The following is a 24,390-nucleotide window of genomic DNA, read 5'->3' on the forward strand; positions in this document are numbered from 1 at the left end:
CTACATTCAACAAATAATATTACAATACAATTAATTCAAACAAGTACACTTAGAACAGGTTTAATTTCACAGCATCTAAACTGCCCCCAGCGTGACCGAGGCCTCCCTCCTCCCTCCCGTGGACTGGCTTTGCTGTTCTGGCGGCTGAGCACTGGGCACAGAGTAACACAGCCGGTCCGTGCGGTGCCCGGTCTGCCCCGGGTCCAGGCAGAGTGAAGGAGCTGAAGTTCATTAAGTGTCGGATCAAAAGGCTGGGACAGGCTGAGACGGGAGGAAGGGGTGACTGGCTTCCGTGGGGCGCGGGGCATTTCCACTGCTAAGTGGCTAAGAAACACCTAAGAGTCAGAGTGAGTGGGCTTGTGCCGAGCAGTTCCATCTTGCGGTGGATCCCTGGCATTTTCTACCTGGAAACGGCTCAGAGGGGAGAGGGGGCCCCTGGTCTTTGAGATTTGGCAGCATTATGGAGCTCCTTGAGGAAAACCCCGTTCTCCATGTAGACCTTGTGTTGGGATTCTGCCCCTGAGCATGTGGGCGCCTCTAAGTACTCCTGGAGTCTCAAGGATGGCCTTTGTTCGAATGTCAATGCTAGTTCAGTGTTTAGCCTCAAGTGTGGAGAAGACCCTGTGATGTTCCTGTCTTGGCCACTTATCTGAGGGAACAGATGAAGATTGTGATTTTATGTCTGTTGGGCTCTAATGAGAGAAAACGTTTTCAACCGATTAGGTTGTGCGAGCGCCAAGTTTGGGGGACGCTCCGGTCTAATGACGGCATTAAATGCAGAACCACAGGACTCCGCTTTGGAGTTTTTCGAGAACCCTCGCAGGTGGAGTGTGGTTCCCCGCCCCCCCCCCCGCCCCGACACACACCAGCCAGCTCTTACTGGGGCTGCGGGAAGACACGAGTTCGTGAAAGACGGAAGTCTACACGGAAATACTGGCCCAAGTCACGTAACGCATTCTAGAGCAGATCTGGTGTACTTCTCCACTCAACGTGAAGTAGCTGACAGACGTTATGCGTGTGCTCGTTTTTAAGCCCAAATGGCAGAGAGGTGGTGCTGGTGTTTCCAGAGCCTCTGAAAGTGAAACCAGCCAGCGGCCGGGACAGCCCGGTGTTGGGCACTGGGTCCGCGTGGTGCACCTCTGCTGCGTCTAGATGCTTCCTTCCCCTTAGTTTCTTCGTGCCGCCTACTGCTTTGTACTGATTGTCTCCTCACTGAGAGGTGGGCAGGTTAGGGGCAGAGGGGCTCTAGCTGCACCCAGAGCCCCTGCCCCATGCGGGCGCGCCCCTGGACCCCACAACCTCCTCCCCTCCCGTAACAGCACCCCAACTGGGGGCTCCCCTCGGATGGCGAGGGGCGGGGCTGCGCTGTCTCCTCTAGCCCTTGCCTAGCCGATCAGCAGGGGGCGTCTGGCCCTTTCTGGGGTGGTGGGGGGACGGAGCGGGGTGCTGAGGCGATGCTCTGAAGCTTGCTAGAGACCAGAGCGAGCCAGCCTTGAGAGGAATTGGGGAAGATCTTCCTGCCTCAACACCTGTTCCCACCTGTGGGCTGTGTTGGTCGCCCAGGGTCTTTGCAGGGGAGGCCCTCGGAACAGGCCTGCCTTCCCTTCCAGTCGTTTCTGTGGACAGGAAGGCGCTTGTTGACTGCTGATAATACTGGCAGCACTTTTTGTCTGAGTTTGCTAATAACTGGAAGATTCTTGGCAGACATACAAAGCAAACTGTGTGGGAACAGATAAAGCGACACAATGCCATCTGCCAGCAAGCTGCTCTGCACAGCTAGGGCCTGGGGCCCAGGGTGAGGCCGCAGTGAGTAGCCTTCCTGAAGGTCAGCCAGCCCGTCCCTGACCCAGGGTGAAGGGGACAGCGGTGACCGAGGTGCATACCTCCACCCCCACCCAACAGACCGGCCCCTGCGGTGGCTTTGGGCCCATGCGGGCGAGAGGTGGTCGGCTGGGTCTAGATTAGCAGTCACGGGGACGGGAAGGGGACCCTGCTCTGCACGGAGATGTTCCCCCTGGGTCCCAGCCACCTGTGCTCAGGCAAGTCTGAAAGGAGGGGAAGCCCAGCTCCGACACGGGTCACACCCTACTTGTAGGCGTTGACAGAGCTTTGTATCTAAATCAAGCTTCTAAATTTCCTACTTTGCACCTGCTCTCAGACTGCCGTAAGAGCCCTTAGCATCAATCCTGTCACCGGATTCGCTCCCTTCCTGACAGGCGCTTTCTGCAGAGGCCGCGCCCCCCGCAAAGCCAGGGGCCGGGGACAGAGGTGGTCACTTTCTACATGACTTTCTGGTGCAACTCAAAAATGAAGGGATCGCATAGGCGCCAGTGGTAAGCTCTTTAACTTTTCTTCTCCTTTAATTGTGAAAAACACTTCAATATTTTAACGTCCTGACCAGCAGCAGTTACAACACTAAAAGCAGGTTTTTTTGCCCAGGAAAACAAAAGCAAAAAAACAAATAGAACCCCCAAACAGGAAAACAAACAAACAAAAATCCCCCCAAACCACATATTTAAAAATGGCAGGCTTTTTATAACAATAATTAAAGTAATAAAAACATACAAAACTTTGTTGTTGTTTTTTAATATATATACACAGTACAAGGCTGAAGCACCTTTGACTTTTCTCTCAAAATTTACGTCTGTATGAAAACACGCCCACCGCAGGGACAACCAAGTGGGTGTGGCCGGTGTATACACAGGGCGCTGCACACTTCCCCCCACGGAGTAAGAAAACGGTACCTTCCGTTGGGCACTGCACTTTAGATCAGAGCTTTTCCAGGGAAAAGCCCGGGGCGAGGCTTCGGTACTGGTGCGTTGTGGGCTCCTAGGACCTGCTGCTTGCTTGGAAGCAAATTTTGCAGAAAAGTAACAAACAAGCCCTTTACCAGAAAAAACCGCACCCCCCCCACCCGCCTTCCTTCCCCCGAAGCCGGTCAAAGCCGGTCTCGGTGCCGGGGAGGGAGGGGACTGGGCTCTGGAGGCGGGGCCGCCCCAGAAACCCACCGCGGGTCGGCCAGGTCCAGTCCGGGGGCCCCGAGGAGGCCGCTTTAGTGTCGGGGCGGGAGCCTTCGCTTGCAGGTCAGAACAGAACGACGTGGGGGAAGACGACCACCTTGGAGAAGAAAAACGAAAACAAAACCAAACCATGGGCGTCCTCGTCCGGCTGGTGGCTCGCTGACGGACAGCGGCGATCCAGGTGCGTGGAAGTCAAGGCGAGTTCGTCTTCTGGAGCCTGGGGTCCTTCGCTTCATGCATGGCACGTTCGCTCTTTTTTTTTTTTTTTTTTTTTTAATTTTAAGCTTCAAACCTCCCAGTGAAAAATATTAAATATTCAAGGTAATAAAATAGATAATATTTCTATACTATAGGTTCGGCCTAGCGCAAGGGAACCGTCACCTCGGGTATCCCTTGAAGTAGCCTCTAGGCCAGTGCAGTGCGGGCAGCACAAGGCACTTCCTTAAGTGATCCAGTTCTGCCTGGAGCCGCTCCCGCTCGGAGACAATCTTCTGCTTCTGGCTCCTCAGCTCCTGGGGAGAGTCCGTAAGACGGTCACCGCGCGGTAAGGACGGCACCCCTGAGTGCGTGGGTGTGGGAAGGGCGAGCCCCGCCCAGGCTGGCAACCTCCCAGCTCAGGGTTCGGACCCGGGTCTCTGGAAGATCCAGTTCAAACCGTGCCCAACGCCCTGGGGCCCCACAGGGCCCCTCCAGTCTCCTAAACCCAAGGTCTGTTGCTGGCTCAACACCGACCTTGAGATTTTTGAAAATCAGCCCCGATACTACACATCTCCTGCTGCTCAGGGGTGGCGGGACCCCGAGGGGGGCTGGGGCACGACAGCTTTGCTCCCCGGTAAAGTCCTCTCCCGTCCTCCCCAGCAGACCACCGCAGGGGAGACAGATACGGGCACTAAGTCTCCCCACAGGGAGACCTAACCAGCCTCTTCCCTCCAGATCCGTAGTCTGTAAACTAACAGTCCCCGCCCCCTTAGCTAAATTCTGGGGGAACCAACCGTCCTGAATTCCCCACCCCCAGGAGCAGCATTTACCCCTCAAAACTTGTCTGTATGGGTGACAGCTGCGAACCGAAGCAAAGCCCCGTGGGTTTTGGGAGCCTCCTCCCCCGAGGGGGGCGCCGCGGACTCACCGCCATGCTGTGGGAGAGCTGCTCGGCGGTGAGGCTGAGGCTGTAGTGCTGGGCCTCCAGCCGCCTGCACTGCGTCTGCAACACCTGCCGCTCCAGGCTTTGCTCTGAAAAGACAAGGCGAGCCGCGCTGTGGCGTGCACATGTGCGCGGCCGCACGGCACCCAGCCCGGGGCCACAAAGACACGGGACTGCGAGTTCAAAGGCTACTCGTTTAGGGGGCATCTGTGGTCGTCGAATGCATTTTCCCGAAAGATGGAGAAAAGGAGGGTCAGGTCCGAGAGCGCGGCCAGAGTGGACTCAGAGACTGACACTGTGATCTCAACTAGTAAAATCTGTCTTCCCAGAAGATCCCGGGCCTGCTTTTCCCAGGAGCGACTTAAAACTTTCAAGGACACAGGATCCATCCCTGCCTCCTACGCAGTGTTGCGAGGATGGAGAGCCAGGTGAGCGAGTGGACGGCCTCCAGTAGGGACAGCGCAGCGACCCGAGCGTCCTGCCTCTGGAGAACACAGAGTAGAGACGCTGAAAGCGCTGGCCAGTGCGGCACGGAGCAAGCAACGTCAGGCCCCACGAGAGCCGGACAAGAGGCCGTCCTGTCCCCAAGACACACGGACGGCCCGCCATGGGCAGCTATGCACGGAGCAGCCGTCAGCGCCGCTCCCTGTGCCACAGCCCCAAGCTCAAGGAGAGAGCGACACTGTTCCCAGAAGGACGCGCCGTCTAGGGCTGCCGGAGGCCCGAGGGCAAACAAACCGTCGGTAGCACAACTGGCACCTAGAACTAAGTCCAGGAAGACGACTTAGGGGAAGTATGTAATGCGCTTCGATGCCAGATTCAGAGGGACCCGCACCACCACTAGAAAGATCAGTTCTTCCTAAGCCTGTAAATTCAGCGCAACCGCAAACTCCAATAGGAATTTTCTGGGCGGCACAAAGAAGGCAATCCTGAAATCCACGGGGGAGCCCCAGGGCCCAAGAACAGGGGGGCGGCCCGAGAGGTGAGCCCCTCAGGACCGCGGAGAGCAGGGGCCCACAGGGAGCGGCCGGAAGGAGGCCGCCAGCCACCAGGATGGTGGGTCGTGCGGGTGAGAAAAGTGAACTTAGATGACTTCTCGGCCTAAGGGAAGCCATACCGAACTGATGGTAGTGGAGAGAGTGCTCACGTCCCTGGAGCAGGAAGGGAGCTCAGACAGGATGGACCTGCTGGGCTCCGTCAGGAAAAACCCCCCCGACGTTGGTTCTGGACCCCGGACTCTGCCGGCCGCACACCCCCACCCTGATGCAGCGGAAGGGGATGGCAGGGGGCACAGGGTCAGCTCTGCTCGCGGAGAGGGCCCGGGAGGCCTCCTGAAACCGAGCAGCAGCGAAAGGAGGCGGTGTGCCGGGAACAAAGGGCAGCGCCCAGGCCTCGTGACCCCACCGCTGCCCCGTGAGGGCAACGGGCGCCCCCGCAGCCTGGAGGTGCTCCGGGGGAGCTGGGGCTGAGCCCCCACACCTCTGCTTTCAGGCCCCCGCTTGTGGCCACAGTCAGGACCGACGGGATATTTACAAGGATGGTGGGAGCGCAGGGCCCAGGTGTGGGCTGTCACCCTGAGTGGGGGACAAGTGCTCCTTAACTTTCTCCGGTGACAGGGCTTCAGGGCTGGAAGCTGGGGCACCTGCAGAAGCTGACCGCAGTGCTCGAGGGGCTGGGGACAGTCCCCGAGGGCCAGGGCCTCCGCTCAGAAGCCGGCCCCAGGGCTGGCACGGAGGTCCCACGGGGCCCAGGGGCTCTGGTTGGCGCCCTCTCGCCGCCCGCTGCCCCTCCCGGGCCACACCTTCCAGGTGCTCCTGGTACGCCTCCAGGACCGCCTCAATCCCTTGCCACTTGCGCCTCGGGGGCTCCTCGTCGCCGTCGTCCTCCCCGTCATCATTGTTGTCCTCGTCCTCCGAGTCCTGGTCCGTCTCCTGCGGGAGGGAGCCCTTCTTCCCGGCGGGGGCCTCTGGCTGCCCGTTGTGCGGGGGCACGGCGAGTCGGCTAGACTGCAGCTCGGGAATGTTGTAGTGGACGGCCGTGTCCACCTTGTGGTTCTGCTCTGCACACAGCACGGCCACGCTCCCTGGGGAAACAGAACAGGCAGGTCACAGACCGGCAGGAGGCGTGGGGCCACGGTCTGCAGAGGAGGGAGCCCGAAGCGGCTCGTGTGGCCCTCAGAGATCCAAGATGGCGCCCAGAGGCTGTGGCGGTCCCCATGGGTGTGTGATCTGGCCCTGCCAATCCCCAAGCGTCAGCGTCCTGTGCTAGAAAACGGGGCCTGACCTTGGTCTGTGGCCGCCCTCGCGGGAAGCAGGGGTCCTGGGGTCCCCCAAGCATATCTGGGGTCAGCTGCTGTTGGGACCTGTTGATACAAGGCGTGCGCTGCCCGGTGGCACGGCCCCGGGGGCATGGTCTAACCCGTACACCCAGCCTCCGGTGTCGGCGGCAGCCTCTGCTGCTGTCTGGGCCTCACTCCATGGACTCATACGGTCGAGACGGGCACAGATGGGGTGGCTTTAAAATCCCTGGAAATGGGGTGCCTGGGTGGCTCAGCTGAGGGGCTTGATTTTTGACTCAGGTCACGAGCTCACGGTCTGTGAGATCGAGCCTCACCCAGGGCTCTGCAGTGCTTAGGATTCCCTCTGCCCCTCACCTGCTTGTGCACGTGCTCTTTCTCTCAAAATAAATGTACTTAAAAAAAAACCTCTGGTTGAGCGTCACATCAAGAAAAGGGCCGCAGAAGAGCCTCCGGGAGGCACGTCTGGGGAAGGCGTGGCGTGCTCCCCAGCCAGCGGGTCCTAACGCGCTCTCCTCGGAAAGGAGAATTCTTGCCAATTCCTGACAAACATCCTGTAAAGCGCGCCCGACTGCCGCTGTGAAAGCTACCATTCTGCGCTTCCTGGTGTCATTTCATCCCTGACGACAGCGCTAACGCAGAGGAAGGACGCTGACCGCGCTTCTGCCCAGCTCCCAGAGCCGGCAGGGACGGAACGCGCTGGCCTAATAACCCCATTATTTCTTCCTGGCTGAGGGGGCACACAAACATTTCTCTTCCACTCCGGAGTTCCTTAGCTGCTGGGGATTCCTGCCTAATCACTTTCAGCCTCTGATTGGGTGAGAACGAGCTGTAGGGACCCCTGTTCTCCCACCTTTGGGGACTTGCACCAAAACGTCTGCGGGCAGAGAGCGTGGGGGCTCACGTGTAACAAAGTGAGCACGCTCCAGGGTCGCCGGAGCGAACACCTGCGGGTCTAGTGACCAAGGGATGGGGCGATTTCCAGGTGCATCAGCGTGGGAACACCGGGGAGTCCCTGCATGACAGAAGGACCGGATCCTGTCTGTGCCCGGAAGGCTCCTCCCCCCGCCTGAGGGACAGGAAGTGCTCCTAACTCCGAGGCGTCACTCGCTAACTCTTCCGGAGGGTGGTCGGTGGGCCGGGCCATCGGCATCGCCTGGGCTGCTGCCGGTAGTGGAGAATTCTCGGCCCCCCGTCAGGTGCCCCGTGCACGTTCAAGTTCAAGGGGCGAGCGTCAGCCAGCAGCCTCCTTACCCTTATGCTTCTGCAGGGCCTTCTGTGTGGACTGCAGCACAGACTCGTGGAACTGGTGCGCGAACTCCTCGGCCACGAAGGGCTCCCACGGCTTGCTCTTCCCGTTGATGCTGTGGGACAGCGGCACCGGGACGTCCTTGGGCGCGGGGCCCCGGATGTAATGGAGCATGCTCACACTCTTCTTGCCCCCGGGGGCCTCGCTCAGCCTGGCCTTCTCGCCGCCGCTGGCAGGGGCTGGCTCCTGGGGCCGGAGCTGCTCCAGCCTCCCGGGCTCTGGGGCCTTCGGCGCGTCAGCCGGGGAGGCAGCAACACCCGGAGGCTTCTCCGAATCCAGAGAGGCTGGCTGCGTGGCTGGTTCTTTTAGAGACAGAAAGCAAGGGACACGTTAGGAGCTCCAAGCAAACAGGCCGACCCTGACCTCTAGAGCTTACAGTTAATAAAGCCCTAGCACAAAGGACCGAGACTTGGGGCCGTGTAATTCAATGTCAGTGAGCACGCGTGCACGCGGTCGGAAGTGGGGCTGTGTTCGGCGGCAAGTCCATCCTTGAGCAGCGCCCCAGGAAGACATCTGGGAAGAAAGACTGAAGGAAGAAGCAAGTCGCTTGAGGTCACCCAAGAGGCAGAAGCGACGAGGCCCAAGCCGACAAGAAAGACCACGTCAGGCTTCGAGAGCAGGGCCGGACCGTGAAGGGTTCCTGCTCCACTCGGCAGCGCAGCGAGGCTCAACCAAAGCCATGGGGGGCGGGGGGGGGGGGCACGCGTTGGAACGAGCACGACAGACGCTGAAGAAGAACGCACGCGCGGGGCCGGCGGGGCCGGAGCAGCAGGGGCGGAGACGCGGCCCAGACGGACGGCGGCCGTGACCTGCGCCAAACCCTCCCCTGGGCTCCCAGCCCCGGTTCCCACTCTCCTGCTCCGTCCAGAGAACAGCCTTCCCCATAGTGCCGGAAGCTTGTGCAGAGAGAGAGAGAGACAGACAGACAGACACGTGGAGAGAAGCTGTCCAGGAGGAAAAGACTGGTGAAGAGCCTGAGCGGCCGCCTCTGAGCTCAGGCAGCCCGAGGGACAGTCCCAGGCGGGCGCGGGAGGGGCTGTCCTTCCCGCCCTGGGCCTTACCGCTCAGGGCGATGACAGGACTGTCCCTCGGAGAGTTTCTGAGCGGGTCTGCCACTGCCGCGGACAGTGCTTTCTGCTTCATGGCACGGAGCAGCTCAACAAGTTTCTCTTTGTCTATGGGAAAAGCAGCCCGAGGTTAACAACGCAGCCGCGGCGCTCCCGAGAGGGGGGCGAGCGGGCCTCCAGTCCCGGCCGCACCGGCACGGGCAGGTCCTCGAGAGCAGGAGCCGCGCAGGCACCGAGGGACAGGCTGTGCCTAAGGAGAGAAGCCTTCAGGTTAGGGTGAGCCCAGATTCCGCTCAGCCTCTAGACAGAGCATCGGAAAGGTAGTCCAAAGATCGCTGCGTGTGTGACGGTGAAACAACGGGGGGCTGTGATCTCCCAGAGACTTCCGAGGCCACGTTCTCATTGAAGAGACAGAAAGTGTCCGAGCACAGAAGAACAAGCCCGAGAGCCACCCGGCACCTCCGGAAGCACCTTCTCCACCCCGACCGCTCCAGGCGCACGGACGGGAGTCCCAGGATGTTTGCCATTTCCCGGGACAGAACCAGGGCCCGTGGCGCCTGCTGTTTTGAGTCCCGGTGCAGGGGCCTTTGTCACTGGCAAAGTGAAACGGCAGCACCACCGGTGGCTTCCTTTAGGAATTAGGTCAGGCAAAAAGATGCTTTTTACAAACAGAACTGTGGCCGTTCCCAGGGACTGGTCCGGCGCCCAGCACGCCGCTGCCTCTTTAAGAGAAAGCAAGGACCCCGGTTTACTGGTTAAGAACACAAAGGAGACCGCTGCAGGCCAGCAACGACGCAGAGGCCAACTGTGTGACCAGTGAGCACGTCCGCTTTCCTTCCAGAGAGAAGTGACCGCCCGGTGTCGGCGAGGAGGGCCTGGAAGTGTGCACGTGAGCCCCCCACACAGGCCAGGCGCTCAGCGGAAACGGCGACCCGGCGCTAAGTGAGCGGGTGTGTGCGGCAGGCTGGGGAGGGGCTGCCAGAAAGTGTTCGGACCCCACCCCCCTCTGCACTATGGAGTCTGGCCCAAAGAGTCACGGATGGGTGGCCGGATGATCTGGAAGCATCTTCCAGGACAGACTGAATGAGGGCAGCGTGTGCTGGCTCCACCGAGCGGCCACAGAGCACCCCGAGCCCGCTGTGGTCGGAACATGAAGCCCCCCGTGGGCACCTGCCAAGAGGAAACGCCCACTGCACAGGAAGGCGCACCTCCCCCTGCAGTCGCCCACCTGCGGTCCTAGGCGCTAGGAGGTCTAACAAGTGACAAGAGCGGCTTGACTCCAAGTCAACCTCACAGCAGACTCTTACGCACAGGACCTCCCTGCCCCCCCCCCCCCCTCGTCGCCAGCGCCTTTGGTTCCACTCGGGACGTGACAAGAGCAAACGTGCTCTGATCGGGGCCATCTCGTTTGGGATGGAGAGAAGCCGGACGCCGGACAGAGACCGGGGCAGGCGTGTGAGAGCGGAGCGGCTGCCTGCCCGGTGCCAGAGGGAGCCGGGAGAGCCCGGGACCCCAGGCCGCCGCTCCTCCGCCGTGTCGCGGCCGCCAGCAAGCCCCACCCCAGAGGCCCGCGCCGGGGCGTACCTTTCCTCTTCTCGGCGCTGACGTGAGTCAGGTTGAAGATGGTCAGGAACTTCTTCTTCTCCTCGAAGTTGGGGCTGTTGTTCATGTCGTCGGGGCTGTAGCGCGTGGACAGGGCCAGTCTGGGCGAGGGCGTCTGCCGCTTGCTCCGAACCGCCGGGGGCGACGGGCTCCTCTCCCTCAGCATCCGCCGCCGCTTCCTCCGCTTCTGGGTCAGCAGCTCCTCCTTCTGCTGTTGGGTGGTCAAGCCAAAAAGTTGCAAAAACTCTAGCTTCTAGATTGGGAAAGAAAACAGAGGAGTTTGAAGCCCCGGCCGTGGCCTGCTGCCACCGTCCCGGGGCCCCTCCTGGAGCCACTGAGGCCCACGCGAGGGCGACCTCTGCGCCGGGGCCACAGAGGACGGCCCGACAGCTCGTCCAGACACCCGCTGTTGGCGGGAGCAGAGCGCAGGCGTCCCGCCACAGCGGGGGCTGACCGGGACAGTGGGCGCTCGGCCAAGGGGCAGGCACCGATGGGGCGCCGGCAGCCCGGCCCAGGGCCCGGTGGGGAGGGGACCCCACGTACCTCGGAGGACGTGTCCAGCTTGAGCGGCGGCTGCTCGGCCACGCAGCGGAGGTGGGCCCGGACCTCCTCCTCGTCGCTCTCGTCGTAGGAGTCGTCCAGGTCATAGTAGTATCCTGGCGGCAGGACGGGCTTATTCAGCTGGGCGAGGGGCCTCGGGCCTCGGGGGACGTGCACAGACGCACCCATCAGACCAAGCCCCGCCGGCCCCTCTGCACGCCCCAAACCTGACTCTGTACGCCAGGTGTACACGTGCATTAACCCCTAGTCCTAGGACTTCAGGACTTGGGGGGACAGTGGGAGATGCAGGAGGCAGGCACACTTGGACCCCCAGTGACCAGGCTGCGGTGGTCTAATTGGACCCCGCCGCAGGGACGTTCATCACACAAGCCTGGGGCCTGGCAACCAAGACAACTTGTGCCCACCCGGCTCCCTTACCCAGGAGGGGACAGGCACACTCAAGTCCCCGCCTAAGGCTCAGAGTCCGCATACACAGAGAGCGGTACCCCTGTGCCCCAGGGCACCCCCTCCCCTCCCTCATAAGGCAAGTGGCTGAGAAAAATACTCCTTGGGCCCTAAGCCTAGCAGAGCCCAACAAGCCAGGAAGACTTGGCCTTGGCCCCAGCTTCTGGCTGAGAAGCTGAGTTCAACAGGACCAGGTTCTAGCAGGAGAAAAGGGGCCCGGAGCAGCCCCGGACCCCCCCTGCTCATACAGGGTGTGGTCGGGGGACAGCTGCTCTCTCCCTGGGCCTGCTGGCTGAGCCCCCACCCCTGCAGCAGCAGGAAGAGGTGCGGGCCAGGCCTCCTGCCCCCTCCGGGCCCAGGCCTGCTCCCCGGACAGCTTCCTGCTGCACGATTAATATATAAAACCACCTGATTAGCCTGTTTATCATTTATTAGCCACACGTGTCTGTGGAGCTGCCTTCCACTTGGCTTTCTGGGGACAGCGTGTGCTGTGGCGGCACCCGCGGGGCCCCTGGTCCATCTCCTAGGCAGAGGAAATGGGGAGCCACCACGCTAAGACCGCGCAGCGGGGGGCGGGAACGGGGGTGACAGGTGGCCGGCATGGGCCTCAGGGCCCCAGGGCCACCGCACCTTTCTCCTGGGCTTCTCGCCGCCTGCGCTCCTCCAGGTCCAGCTTGCTGACCAGCTTCCGGCGCTGCTGCAGGAACTCGTCATAGACGTAGGCGGGGTCAGGGCCGCGGGGGGCTGCCGGCCGGTAGGGTGAGCCCGGCTTCAGGGGCCCGGGGAGCTCCCCGAAGGGCGCCGGCTGGGCGAGCACAGCCCGCTGCTGGCCCAGGAGGGTCTGCGTGGACTTCTCGAGCTCAGCCAGGAAGGGCCCGGGCCCGTGAGGGAAGGCCTGGTGCTCCAGGCTCCCCGCGTCCCGTGGGGGCGGCTGGTACTTGTCCAGGGGCGCGGCCTCTCGCTTCCGGGGCCCCTCCTCCGCCTTCTCGGCGCAGTAGACCCGCTCCACCTTCACCAGCGGGACGGCCGCCTGGCGGCTGGGCTCGAACGGAGCGGGGTGGCTGTGCAGGGGGTGGCTCTCGGGCGCCCGCCGCGTCTCCAGGGTGCTGTCCATCAGGGACACGGGGTTCCAGAGGCCCGTGGGCACAGAGTGGTGCTGGGGCTTGGGCGAGATGAGGGGCGGGGGCCCGCCGAAGTGCTGCGGGGCGTCTCGGCTGCCCGGCTCCTGCCGGTTTGGTCCTGGCCTGGGGAGGGAGCGGGACAGGCCGTCAGTCGTGGTGGTGGCCACCCCCAGGCTGCCCACCCGGCCTCGAGAGGCGGCTTGAGGTGGCCCGGACGGGAGCTCCGCCGAGAGCCCCTTCCACGCCAGCGGGCAGGCTGCTGCCTCTCCTCCTCCACCCGGCTTAGGCAGGTTTCGGGGGGACCGGCTTCTCAGAGGAAGCGGGGGCTCGGAGCCCGACGCTGCTGCCCGCCGACAGAGGGAGGCCCTCAGGCCAGCCCTCCCCTCCCAGTTCTCACCCACGACCTGGCTTGTTCTGTTCAACCACTTTCTGCAACTCCGGAAAGAGAACCCCTCGTCTTTGTTTTCCACGGGGAACCCCAGCACGGAGAGGATGACAAGGAACCCACCTCCAGACGCGCCACCCTCCCCTCCCAGGTGTCTGCCCAGCCCAGTGGGGTGGGGGAGACCAGCTTCCGGGGGACCCTCAGAGCCAGCATGCATCCTGTGTCAACCCCAGGCCTCCCAGCAGCAGGCCGACAACCCAGCACCGGCTCTGGGGGGGGGGGGGCACCTGGGGGGCTGGGGGGGACCTTCCACCAGTGCAGACGCCCTGCCTCTGTCCTAGAAGCAGCAGCAGCAGGGCCCCGGGGCTCTGGCCGAGGGGGGACATTTAGCCGCGGCCACACAGGCTGGGAGACGACCGCAAGGCCCCGGCACCTCTGATCAGCGGACAAAAAGGAACCGTATCAAGAAGCCGTGTCTCCCTAAGTAAACAAGCCACGGAGTGACATCCGTCAGCGGGATAAACATTTCATGCACCAGCACTGAACGCTTTTCTAACTCGAACACAAGGGCCCGTCAGATGTCAAGTTCACGCCGCCATACGGCCAAGCGGGCTGCCAGCTGCCGTGGGCCAGGAGGCCCACACGGGGCTGCTAGGTCCAGGGGTCTCGGGCAGAGGAAAACCCCCGTGAGAGCCAGAACACCCAGATTTCGTCAGGAGGTGCCGAGGTGCGCTGGCTGTTCTCCAGGCCCCTGGGTGCGAGCAGGCTTGGAGACCTGGCCTCTGGGGCCTCAGACAAGCAGAGGGGACCCTCGCTGCAGCCCTGTGGGGCAGTGCAGGCTGTCGGCTGCGGGAACACTCAGCCGGGGTGGGAGGCCCCCTCCCATGAAGCCCCAGTCACCCCCGCCCAGCAGCGCCCAGGGCTCGATCGGCCGAAGGAAAGAGGGAAGGAGCAGGTGGACGTTGAAAGCGCCCCGACACCGGGAGCTGGAGGGCTCCCCACACATCTCCCCGCCCAGCCTCCTCCGTGCACAACTGAGGAGACGGGCGCCGGGGGTCTGCGTGCCAGAGACGGGGCTGGGCCCCTCCCCCCAGCTCTGGTGGGGGCGATGCAGGGTGGGATGGGAGACCCCAGGTGACAGCCAGGCCGATGGCGGGCTCTGCGCAGCTGTAAGAGGGGGCCCAGCTCACGAGGCAAGTGTCACCAGCTGGGGGACCCAGAGGCGGCCCCCCGGGGAGTCCTGGAAAGGGGCTGGCAAATGGGTGTCAATTATTGCAATAGCAACAAACTTAATTTCTTATTGAAATAAAAATTAAAGACAGTCCCCATTCTCATTTAAAAATCGTCTGGGCTCGAAAGCAGAGGAAGACGGAAAGCGGGTGTAATTATTAATCAAAGCTTCTCACGCCCCACCCCCGTCCCCGCCCAGGCGCCGCGAGCAGGGACAAAGCCGGGCTGCCCCTGGCCAGTGTCATTTCTCAGGGACAGGAAAGCACTGGGAGGCTGGGCAAACAGCAGGCGCCCAATCAGTGCTGGCTGGCTACGAGCAAATTCAGGTGTGCAGACCCCCCTTCCCTCCTGGGAGCCCCACCTGGCGCTGTCGGGCCTGTGCTCCGCCTCGGCGGGCGCCGGGGGCCGGCCCATGTCCAGGTGCTGCTCCAGCACCTGCTGCCGGAACTCCGACACCTGGGACTGGCGGTCCTCCTTCTCCTGCCGCAGCCGCCGCTGCCGCGCCAGCCACTTCTCCTCCTCGTTGGTGCGCTGGATCAGCAGGGCCGTGGCCGCGCTGCTGCCCGGCAGCGAGAAGAGGCTGTGGTTGGAGAGGAGGCTGGGCACGGCGTGGTGGGGGGCGGGCGTCGGGTGCAAGGGGTGCTGCACGGGCTTCGGGGCTGGCAGCCCCGCCTCCTTCAGCTTCTCTGTGGGGGAGAAAGGCCGTCAGGGAAGGACTTGGGCACCCTGGCCCAGCCCCGGCCTCCCCCTGCTCTCCCGCTACGCTTTCAGGAAGACGTCCCCCCACCCCCACCCCGGGGCGCTCCTCTTGAGCCCGCCCGCCAGGTGCCCGAGTGAGCAGCCCGGATTCTCCAGAAGCCCGTGAGCCAGCTGTTCGCCAGCCTGCGTTAAAAGTCTGATCACGCGTACCCGCAATGAAACAAAGTGTGTTAAGGAGGGAGGGAAAAAAGCCTCAAAACTCCTCCGTCACCCCCGTCACCCCCTGATGCTTTCGCCGCACTTTGCCACCACGTGTGCGTCCTTTCCAGCATCCGTGTCCCAGGGCCCATGAGCACCCCCTGCCCCCGCCCTGCCCGGCCACCTGCGCGCGTCGGCGTCAGCTGCTCCGAGGGCTTGGCCCGCTCCTCGGCCGTGTGGCTCCGCAGCCCGTGCAGCTCGGCCACGGGCAGGAAGGCCGGCTCCAGCGCCTTGGCCGCCAGCAGCTCCTTCTCGCGGGCTCGCTGCTCCCGCTGGCGCTCCAGCTCGCGCTCCTTCTCCCGCTCGCGCTCCAGCTCCTTCTCGCGCTCCTTCTCCCGCTCGCGCTCCTTCTCGCGCTCGCGGTCAGCTTCCCGCTCCCGCTCGCGCCTCAGCTCCTCGTCCAGCTGTAGCCTGCGGGGTGCGAGTGGGAAGAGGTGGTGACGGCCACCGGGCGCGGGCCCAGAGGGGACCAGACACAGGCCCCGACCGAGAGCTCCCGGGAGGGGATGATCAGCAGCCCGACCTGCAGGGGCGCAGGGTTCCTGGGCCACAAGCCAAGAGGCCGGCAGTGGACAACAGGGCTGCCAGGCACCTGCTTCTGCGCCCACTGTGCAGGCGAGGGGACCGAGGGCACGAGCGCTGGCCTGGCCACTCCGTCAGGGCAGCAAGCGCGGGGGGGCACCCCGGTCCAACACGCGGCTTACCTCTCGGCGCTGAGGCTGGACATCCGCTCCGAGTGCAGCGCCGCCAGGGACGAGTGGGAGAGCTCGGGCGGGTAGCGGACCCCGGAGAGGTGGAGATGCATGGCCGATGGGTGCAGCGGGGGCAGGGAGCCGGGCGTGGGGATGGGGTAGAAGGGGGACCGTAGGGCTGACAGGCAGTAGGAGTCGTCCATCCTGTGCAGGAAAGACGGGCCGGTGAGAACCAAAGCGAGAGAAGATAAACCCCAGCCCCATGCGCAGGTGCGCCCGGGGCAGGTGCGGACGCGAGCGCTGTGGACGGGGCAGGAAGGCCGCCAGCCTCCAAGGCCCTGCAGATAGAGGCCACGGCCACGGTCAGCCCCAAAGCCCCGCCCGAGGGGCCGCTGGGCAACAGCAGCTGGAGGTCCGAGGCCCCATGTGAGTAGCAGCGTCTCCTGGGTTAGGGTGCGGGAAGGCCCCCCCCACAGGGCAGAGACGCGGGGCATGCTGCCCCTGGGGCTTCTCAGTCACGCAGCAAAGGGGTCCCTAATCGACGTGACAGCGCGTGCTATGCCGCCGGTGAAATAGGGAGCAAGTGGGGAACTGGTGGCATGGACACTGCGGAGGGAGGTTCCCACCAGGGGCAAAGCCTTAATGGCCAGAACTTGGAAGATTCAGGGGCTGCTCTGAGACGCAGAGCCTGGCCCCAGGACGCGAGGGCGTGTGGGGCGCCTCACCTGAAGGCCGGGTGGGGGAAGGGGTGCGGGGCCAGGTAGCTGGGGTGGTAGTAGGCGGCGGCCGCGGCGGCCGGGTCCAGGCCGAGGGGCGGCAGGGAGGACATGCGGAGGTCCTCGGTGGTGTGGTAGGGCCGGAAGCTCCTCAGGTAGTCCTCGGTCACGGCGCTGGGGGGCACCACGTGGTGCACAGGCCGCTGGAGGCTGCGGGTGGGGACACACGGATGAGGGACCGATGGCAGAGAGCTAGGTTCCCGTTCCCAGGAGGCACCCTGGGGCCCCAAGAGCCCCAGGCAGGGTGGGAGACGTCAGCGTGGACCGCAGGCGCAGATGGGGCTGGCGGAGACCCACCCCGCAGGGGCCTCCGGGACCCAGATGCCAAGCACCCCCTGCACCCCCGGTCTGCACTTACTTGAGCGGGGGAAAGCGGGAGTCCTGCACCACAGAGCTGGGGGAGATGCCGAAAGGGTATGGGGTGCTGAGCAGGTGGGAGGGGATGGCAGGGGCCCCCGCCTTCTCCTGGGGCAGCGGGGGCTCCACGATGAGGCGCTCCCGACCGCCGCCGCTGCCCCGAGAGCCAGCATCCTGCTGGGGGACAGAGAGCAGGAGTCAGGCAAGGCACAGGGCCGGACTCTGAGGCTCTGGTGTGGTGCCCGCTTGGGGGCGCGGTCCCCTGGAAGGTCCTACCCAAACCTGAGGGGCACGTAGCGGGCGGCACGGTGAGAAGAGAGGACGCAGGTTCGAATGCCGGGCAGGGCTGGACTGAAACCTGTGTGACTGGGGCGGTCATCAGAGCGAGGGCCCGTGAGGGGACCCGGCACAGTGCAGGGGCCCCCATGCTGCACACGCGCCCACGCTGCCCCAGCACGCGCCTCCCACAGGGTCACGCGGGCTCCACACCCAGACTTGGGGAGTCCCGGGACCTTCCAGCATCCCCAGAAGCGAGCTCTGGTCTGCAGCAGGGAGGACAGAGCGGCCGGAGCCCCGCTTGCTCATCGCCAGGCGCGCGCAGGCCCCCCCGGAGGCCGGAGCGCCAGCTGCACCGCCAGCTGCCAGCGTGCATCACAGAAACACCTTGGGCCTCTGGTGCCCACGGAGAAGCTGGCATTGCCCACCAGGCTGAACATGCCAGTCTAACCCCCTGCCACCCCCGGGGTCGCCCTGACACCAGGCAGATCTCTCCGGGGACACCTTGGCACACGCTGGTGGAGGCTGGGAGCAGACAGGCCCTGGGAAATCAGAGAGGGGCTTCCTCAAGGCAGGAAGTGGGGGAAAGGGTAGTCCCCCGCCGAGACCAAGGGCAGGGCGAGCTGTGCCAGCTCTGTGGACAGACATTCCGCCTGGCTGACGAGGGTCCAGCCCCAAGGGCGCATGCCATCCAACGTACTGACCGCTTTCGCCATTTACGCGGCCAACAGGGAGCTGCGCAGCGAGGCTCAGAGTGTGTTCGGGCGGCTGGGGGCCGTCCTGCTGAGCCCCGGGGCAGCTGCCAGTCTGGGGCGTGGGGGCCTCCGTCCCCGGGATGGCCCCCCTCACCCTAAGCGAGGTCACCACCAGCCCAGACCTCACGTCAACCACGGGGACTGAGGCGGAGCCCACACGCTCCCGAGCCCCTAGAGCTTCTCCGCCAGGCCCTCGCCCGGGCATCAGGGCTGCCACTGTGGTCAGCACACCGACAACCAGGGCCGACATCCCCCAAACCCCATGGTGTTTCCACTGAGCCACGAGTCACCAAGCGCCCTGAAAACAAGGGGGGACCACAGCCCTTCGACGGTCTCTCAACCAGCTGGCAGGCTGAGGGACACGTCCAGGAGTGACCCCCAGGCACCCGGAGGCCGAGCCCCGTCCCCTGGGGAGATGCACCTGCTCCCTTAGACCACCATGCCAGGCGCCCTGGCACGCTTGGGGGCGGGAGCCAGCGGAGCCCCACGGTCATCTCCGCGGCTGTGCCCTCTGACCCCAGCAGGCGCTGTGGGCCAGACAAGGAGGCCCCGGCCGTCAGGCACAGCTACCGAGCGTGCCCGGTGCCAGGCAGCCGCCGCTGCTGCGCCCTCCCCGGTCTTCCAGAAGACACATCAGCGATAATTAATTGGAGGAGACAGGCCGCTGATTGGGATTTTTAATGAGTGCAACATCTGTTCCTTCCTGCATGCTGGGGGCGGGGGGGGGGCTACATTCACCGCGGGGTCCTGACAGGTTCGTGAACCCGACTCGCCCTTCCCAAAGGGGGGTTCACAGGGCGGGTATCAGGCTGGGGGGGAGCACACACACTGACACTGACACCTGAGGTCACAGCAAGCAGCCCAAGACTCCCACTCTCGTTTTTCCAGAGACTTCTATACAAGGGCCCGCCGCACCTTGGGCTCCCCACTAGCCTCACTGAAGACGGTTCCTGTCTGGTTCTGGAGACCCCAGATGAGACCCATAACTGCCCCGTGCCTCAGTTTCCCCATCTGCCAAGCGCACCTATCATGGCACCAGCTCCCAGCAGCACAGGGACAGACACGCGGAAACGACGCGGGGTGGGGTAGCAGCATGTCGCCGCCCACGCCAGCGTCTCCGGGGCTGTTCCAGGTCAGGGCTTGCTGGCCCGCCCACGCACCCACCACCCGGTGCAGGGCCAGGCTTGCACGAGCCCCGACACCCACCTGCTGCAGGGCTCTGGCCTTGCTGGGGCGGCCGTGGGCTGGGCTGATCAGGGGGCGCCCTCCCCGAGAGCAAGCCCGGCGCGGGGGGGGGGGGCAGGGGGGGGGACTCCAGACACCCTGGATGGTGCCCTCAGGCGGGCTGTGAGGGCCCCGCTCCCCAGGACAGCATCTGGGCAAGCTCCCTCCAAACCAGGCCGTCACCCACCTCCACGTGCGTCAGGCACCGCGCTCGGCATCAACAGCAGCGCCAGGGAGGGGGCCCTGAGCGCCCGGGCTCCCGAAGCCCCTTCTCCCCTCAGGACAAAGCCCTGCTTGAAGGCCGGGCCAGATGGCACCTCCCCGCCGGCAGAGGACAAACACGGCACTGGAGAGCCTGGGGGAGGGCTGGGCGGGCAGGGGGCGCAGCCAGGCGGACCCGCGCGCCTTCCGTCTGGCTGGAGCCCGGCCAAGCTTGCGACAGGCACCTGGGGACGAGGTCGGCCCTCCGGGGGCGCACGGGGGCTGCCCCGGGCCCAGAGAGCAGCCCCCCCCCCAACCCGGGCCAGGCCACTGCGGGGCTCCCACCGCCGCCCTGGCAGACGGGCGTGCGTCAGGGAGCATCTGGGGGCAGCTTTCACTCCCGCACCAGGGCCGCAGGCACAGCCGGAGAGGGAAGGATAGCAAGGGGGCGGGCGGGTGGCAGGAAATCCTTCATTCTCTGTGATTAGAGAGAGGGTTCCAGGCAGGCAGGCACGACATGCCCTGTTAGCTTTAAAATAGACCATTTTTCATTTCAGCTGTCCTCCGCGGCTCCCACTAGCTGAGAGACAGGGCCCCAAACGACCCGGCGACAGGCCCAGGGCCCGGCGCCCGCGACTCCCCACCTTGCAGGATTCCCTCCCCCCACTCCTTGCACCAGGACTTTAGAAAGCGGCTCCCTCCCCGCCCTCCTGCCTCTCCCCCACTCCCCTCCCAGAAGGATTACATTCTCCACTGAGCCTTCGTGTCATCAGCTAACGCGGTTAGTTCCCTTCTCCCGCCCCCCGGGTGGCATCAGGGTTTCATTAAGCACCGCAGGGTAAGTGGCTGCAGCAGGTCTATCACGGCCCTTTCTCCGGGGTTACTAAACGTTTCTGAGGCAGTCAGGACCCTCCGAGGGGGGCCCGCGGCACAGGTGCTTGAGGAGGGGAGACCCGAGGCCCCCAGCCGGGGCAGACGCCGTGGGAAGGAAGCCCCTCTAGGGCAGGGGCAGAGGCGATGGTGTGGCCCGTGACAGCTGTCACCAGCCAGTGCTGAGCCAGGGACAGGGCAGGACCCAGAAACCACTCGGGGCCGAGTGAGATGTGACTGTCTGAGTCACGTGGCTAGGGCCCTGCGGTCAAGGTGGACGGTCAGGTGGCTGACAGCAAGAGGCAAAGAGCCCCTCTGGCGGCAGAAGCCTGGTGAGGACCCTCCTTTAGCCGGGACGGGGCAGCTCAAGGGGCTCCGAACCCCTCTGGCTGGAATCTGCCCGCCACGCCCCACCTGGTCCCCCCGACCCCCAGACTGCACAGAGGGCCAGGCGATGACCGCCTCGAACTCAAGCCAGGGCCCCACCCAGGAGGCGCCCAGCCTACAGCATATCTAGGAATTCGGGGATCCTGGTTGAGTTCCTTGTGGGTCCTCACCCCGGGTCAGGGCCTGTCCGAGGGTCACCCCTTCTGTGGACAGAGGTTGGCTACCACCCACCTCCAGGGCAGAGGAAAGAAAGATCTATGAGATGCCCAGGGGGCAGGGGTGGGGGCAGCTGGAGCCCACCTGACCCCCCTCTTCCACTTCTCTTATGGTTTAGCTAGTATTTTTTCTTTTTAATGTTTACTTAGAAAGAGACCGGGCGTGAGTGGGGGAGGGGCAGAGAGAGAGGGAGACACAGAACCGGAAACAGGTTCCAGGCTCCCAGCAGTCAGCACAGAGGCCGACTCGGGGCTCGAACCCACGAACCAAGAGATCAACACCTGAGCTTCAAGAAGTTGGGTGCTCAACTGACTGAGCCCCCCAGGTGCTCCTTAATTTTTCTAGGGACTCGGGGGGTGGGGGGTGGGGGGGAGCCAGAAGTGGTTCCTCACCCCACCCCCACCCCCGACCCCGCGTACCCAGCTGGGGCAGGAACCGAGGAAGCCCCCACACCAACTCCCAAGTGCGGGGCCTTCAGAGATCAAGGGCGGAAGGCGAGACACGCGGAAATAGGCGGAAATAGGCGCGGCCTTTCCCCCACTTCCGGTTGCTAGGAGCCGCAGGTAATGGCGACAGCCTGTCTGGTGCCGCGCGGCGCCGACCCTACGTGAAGCCCTGCGCACCGGGCTCCGGACTGAGCCGCGGCCCCCCCAGTCCTCATGTTGGAGGCGGGGCCTTTGAAGAGGTAATTCAGAAAAAAAGATCATTCCGGCGGGCCCAGATCCAACACACCGGGTGTCACCAAAAGAAAGATCAGGACGCAGACGCGGAGGGAGGGCCGTGCGAGGACGCGGGGAGGAGGCGGCATCTACAGGCCAGCGAGCGAGGCCAAGGGAGGCGCGGGGTGTCGGACCCCCAGGCTCGGGAGACACACATAAATCCGTCGCTGGGCCCCCAGGTGGGGTGCTGGCCGTGGGGGCCTGACGAAAGCCCTGGATTCTGTTCAAACACACGGAGTCTGCTCCAAGGAGGAGTCGGGGTGAGAAGTCTCAACCCCAAGACGTGCTCCCCCTTCCCAGCGGCTCCGCCCCCAGCTGTGCCCCACCCCCAGGCTCACCTGCCGGTTCTCACTCCTCCAGACGCCATTGACGGTCTTGGTCGGGGCGATGGTCACCACGGGGGGCGTGCTGGGCACACTGTGGCCCCCGGGGGGGACAATGATGGGGCCCATGGGCACGCGCTTGGGCGTGCTGGCAGGAGAACTGTGGTTGGTGGCTGGCGAGGACACGGGGGACGACTCGCTGCTCAGTGAAGAACCTGCGGGAGGAGGAAAGGAGAGCCTGAGCAGGGGCCGCATCCACGGAGGGCTCCGGCTGTCCCCAGCCCCGCGCGGCCTGCAGACAGCAGGGAATCGGCTTCCCGGGCCACTAGGTGGCCCTCTCTGGCTTCCTGGCCCAGCGCCCCTCCCCCAAGCCCCAGCAGGGCAGACGTGGCCCCAGTGTAGATGGGGGCCACGGCCCACGTCGCACATCATGCAGGCAGGATGTGTGCCGTCGGGGGCTGCCTCTGGCACCCCGGGGCAGGGGGACCTGGTCAACACGCCTGCCAGACTGGACCCCCTTCCATGAGGCCGGAGCCAGGGCTCCCCCAGCTCTCTGCTTGAGGATAGAGGGGCTGCAGGAAAAACCCCGGCGGCCGGCAAAGACCCCGTCAGGGGTGGACGGCGGGGGAGAGGGCATAAGGTAGGGACACGGAAGCAGCTGAGGGACGCTTATCCTTTCGTTTCTTAAATATCAACTGCAGCCTATTTTCAAGTTTTAGAAATCGAGACCTAATTCACCACTGAAAGCGTAGAGGTTGGTGGCTTCTAGCACATTCGCTGGACTATGCGATCACTGCTGCTAACTCCGGGTCACTCATGTCATCCCCAAAAAAAGTCCCATACCCCAGCACCACACCCACCCGATGTGCCCCAGGAGGAGGGATGGAGTGGGCGGAGCCAGGAAGTGGGGAGGCCGGAGGTGGGGTGGGCAGGGCCTGAGAGCACTCTGGGGTCCCAAGGGAGAAAGCCAGGGGGCACAGCCAAGCTGGCCAGCTGCTCCCCCGGGGAGGGGCAGAGTGTGAGCCCGGCAGTAACCAGGTTCAAGTGCATCCTGTGCCCCCACCCCCAGCCTCGACCTCCCTGGGACTCAGGCACGGTCTGGGGGTCCCCAAGATCCCCAACCAGGCTCAACAAAGTTTGCTGCACATACACACACCCTGCACCCTGAGGAGGAAGGAGATCCCCCCCCAGGGGCCCACCCAACGCCGGGTCCACAGAGGCCGGCTCACACCGTCCAAGCCACCATCACAGACCCTCGATGTGGACCCCAGACAGGCACCTGCATCTGAAAGCAAGAACTGCGGCTGGGGCTGCGTGTGACGTCCCCGCACTGGGCAGGCAAGGGGCACACGCTGACCCTCCGGAGGGTTCAGACGGGCCTTCTGCTTGCAAGAGCCCCCCCCTCCCCCGGGGCAGGGAGAGAGGGAGCAGGGCCCACAGAGACCACACCTCTTTTGGAAGAAGAGTCCCACCGGTGTGCAGGTGTCCCCCTGGATTTTGCTCCAAACGTGCCTCGTCCCCAGGGGCCCCCCACTGGCCTCGCTCACATTACCAAGTGGAACCTTTGCGTTCAAGGGGAGGCAGGGCGGCCTCTGAGACCACCGCTCGGCTGCCAGAGCGGCACTGTGGGGGCGTCTATCCCCTCTGTCCCCGAGGCCCTGACCAGCTGGCGTGGCCTCGCAGCACAACCAGGAGGCAGAGCGGCGGGACTCCGAGGCCACAGCGACATCAAGAGCTTCCATCCAGGACTCCCTAAGCGTGTGCACCGCATGTGCAACTGTACAAGGCAGCCCCACAGGGAAACACCCAGTCCCAACCCCACAGGCCAAGCCCCAGAGTGGCCCGGCAGCATATTCTGCTCGGCAGTATTGGCAACCACGCTGAGGCCGGGTGCCCCTCAGTCCTAGACCCCGCCTGCGCGTGCCTGGCTGGGTGAGCAGTGAGGAGCCACCTGCGGGCTGCTGGCCCTGAATGGTGACCCCAAGTCCCCGCAGATGAAGCAGCAACCACAGCCCACACTGCAAGAATCCCAGCCAGCCCTGTGAGCAGAGCTGCCCCGAGGCTCCGGCAGGGCCCGCGGGGGCTGGGCGGTTAGTCCCGGACCCTCAGCCAGGGTCGTGCGTCTGTGGGAAACCAACCCCATCTTCCTAAGGCCGTCAGCCCCCGCCCCGGGGTGCGCACCCAGGAAAGCGAGGGGAGCCCCTCCGACGCCCGCCTGCCGGCGCAGGAGAACACGGTGGGGGCGGGAGGCAGCCAGAACCCTGAGCCATGTGGGGGTGCCCCCATCACCACCCAGAATCTGGACGGTCCTCCCCACGGCGGGGTTGGGGCCACTCCCAACACCTGTGCCACTGGACACGCAGATCGTTTGGGTTTTTAACTTTCGTTCACTTTATTTTTAAAGTTTATTTATTAGAGAAGGTGCACGTGAAAGAGAGCGGGGGGGGGGGGGGGGGAAGGA

General features: G+C 64.2%; 1 protein-coding gene across 8 annotated transcripts in view; it reads right to left on the bottom strand.

Moving 5' to 3' along the window:
- Positions 1-2,570: 2,570 nt before the first annotated feature.
- The window catches only part of GSE1 (Gse1 coiled-coil protein), a 355,030-nt gene continuing 333,210 nt past the window's right edge, over positions 2,571-24,390 (bottom strand). For 5 of the 8 annotated variants that reach the window (XM_029926338.1, XM_029926341.1, XM_029926335.1 and 2 more), the window contains 14 exons: positions 21,945-22,144; positions 16,960-17,135; positions 16,551-16,751; positions 15,838-16,029; positions 15,258-15,544; positions 14,538-14,862; positions 12,071-12,684; positions 10,979-11,091; positions 10,418-10,688; positions 8,828-8,941; positions 7,712-8,068; positions 5,963-6,244; positions 4,147-4,250; positions 2,571-3,532 (listed from right to left, as the gene is read on the bottom strand). In XM_029926338.1, coding sequence (XP_029782198.1) covers positions 3,398-3,532; positions 4,147-4,250; positions 5,963-6,244; positions 7,712-8,068; positions 8,828-8,941; positions 10,418-10,688; positions 10,979-11,091; positions 12,071-12,684; positions 14,538-14,862; positions 15,258-15,544; positions 15,838-16,029; positions 16,551-16,751; positions 16,960-17,135; positions 21,945-22,144 — 3,371 coding nt within the window. In that variant the 3' untranslated portion in view covers positions 2,571-3,397. The remainder of the gene's footprint in view (positions 3,533-4,146; positions 4,251-5,962; positions 6,245-7,711; positions 8,069-8,827; positions 8,942-10,417; positions 10,689-10,978; positions 11,092-12,070; positions 12,685-14,537; positions 14,863-15,257; positions 15,545-15,837; positions 16,030-16,550; positions 16,752-16,959; positions 17,136-21,944; positions 22,145-24,390) is intronic. The other 3 variants (XM_029926336.1, XM_029926339.1, XM_029926340.1) reach the window with 3 other exon arrangements.

This window comes from Suricata suricatta, chromosome 16, assembly GCF_006229205.1.
Source record: "Suricata suricatta isolate VVHF042 chromosome 16, meerkat_22Aug2017_6uvM2_HiC, whole genome shotgun sequence".
Taxonomy (NCBI): Eukaryota; Metazoa; Chordata; class Mammalia; order Carnivora; family Herpestidae; genus Suricata; species Suricata suricatta.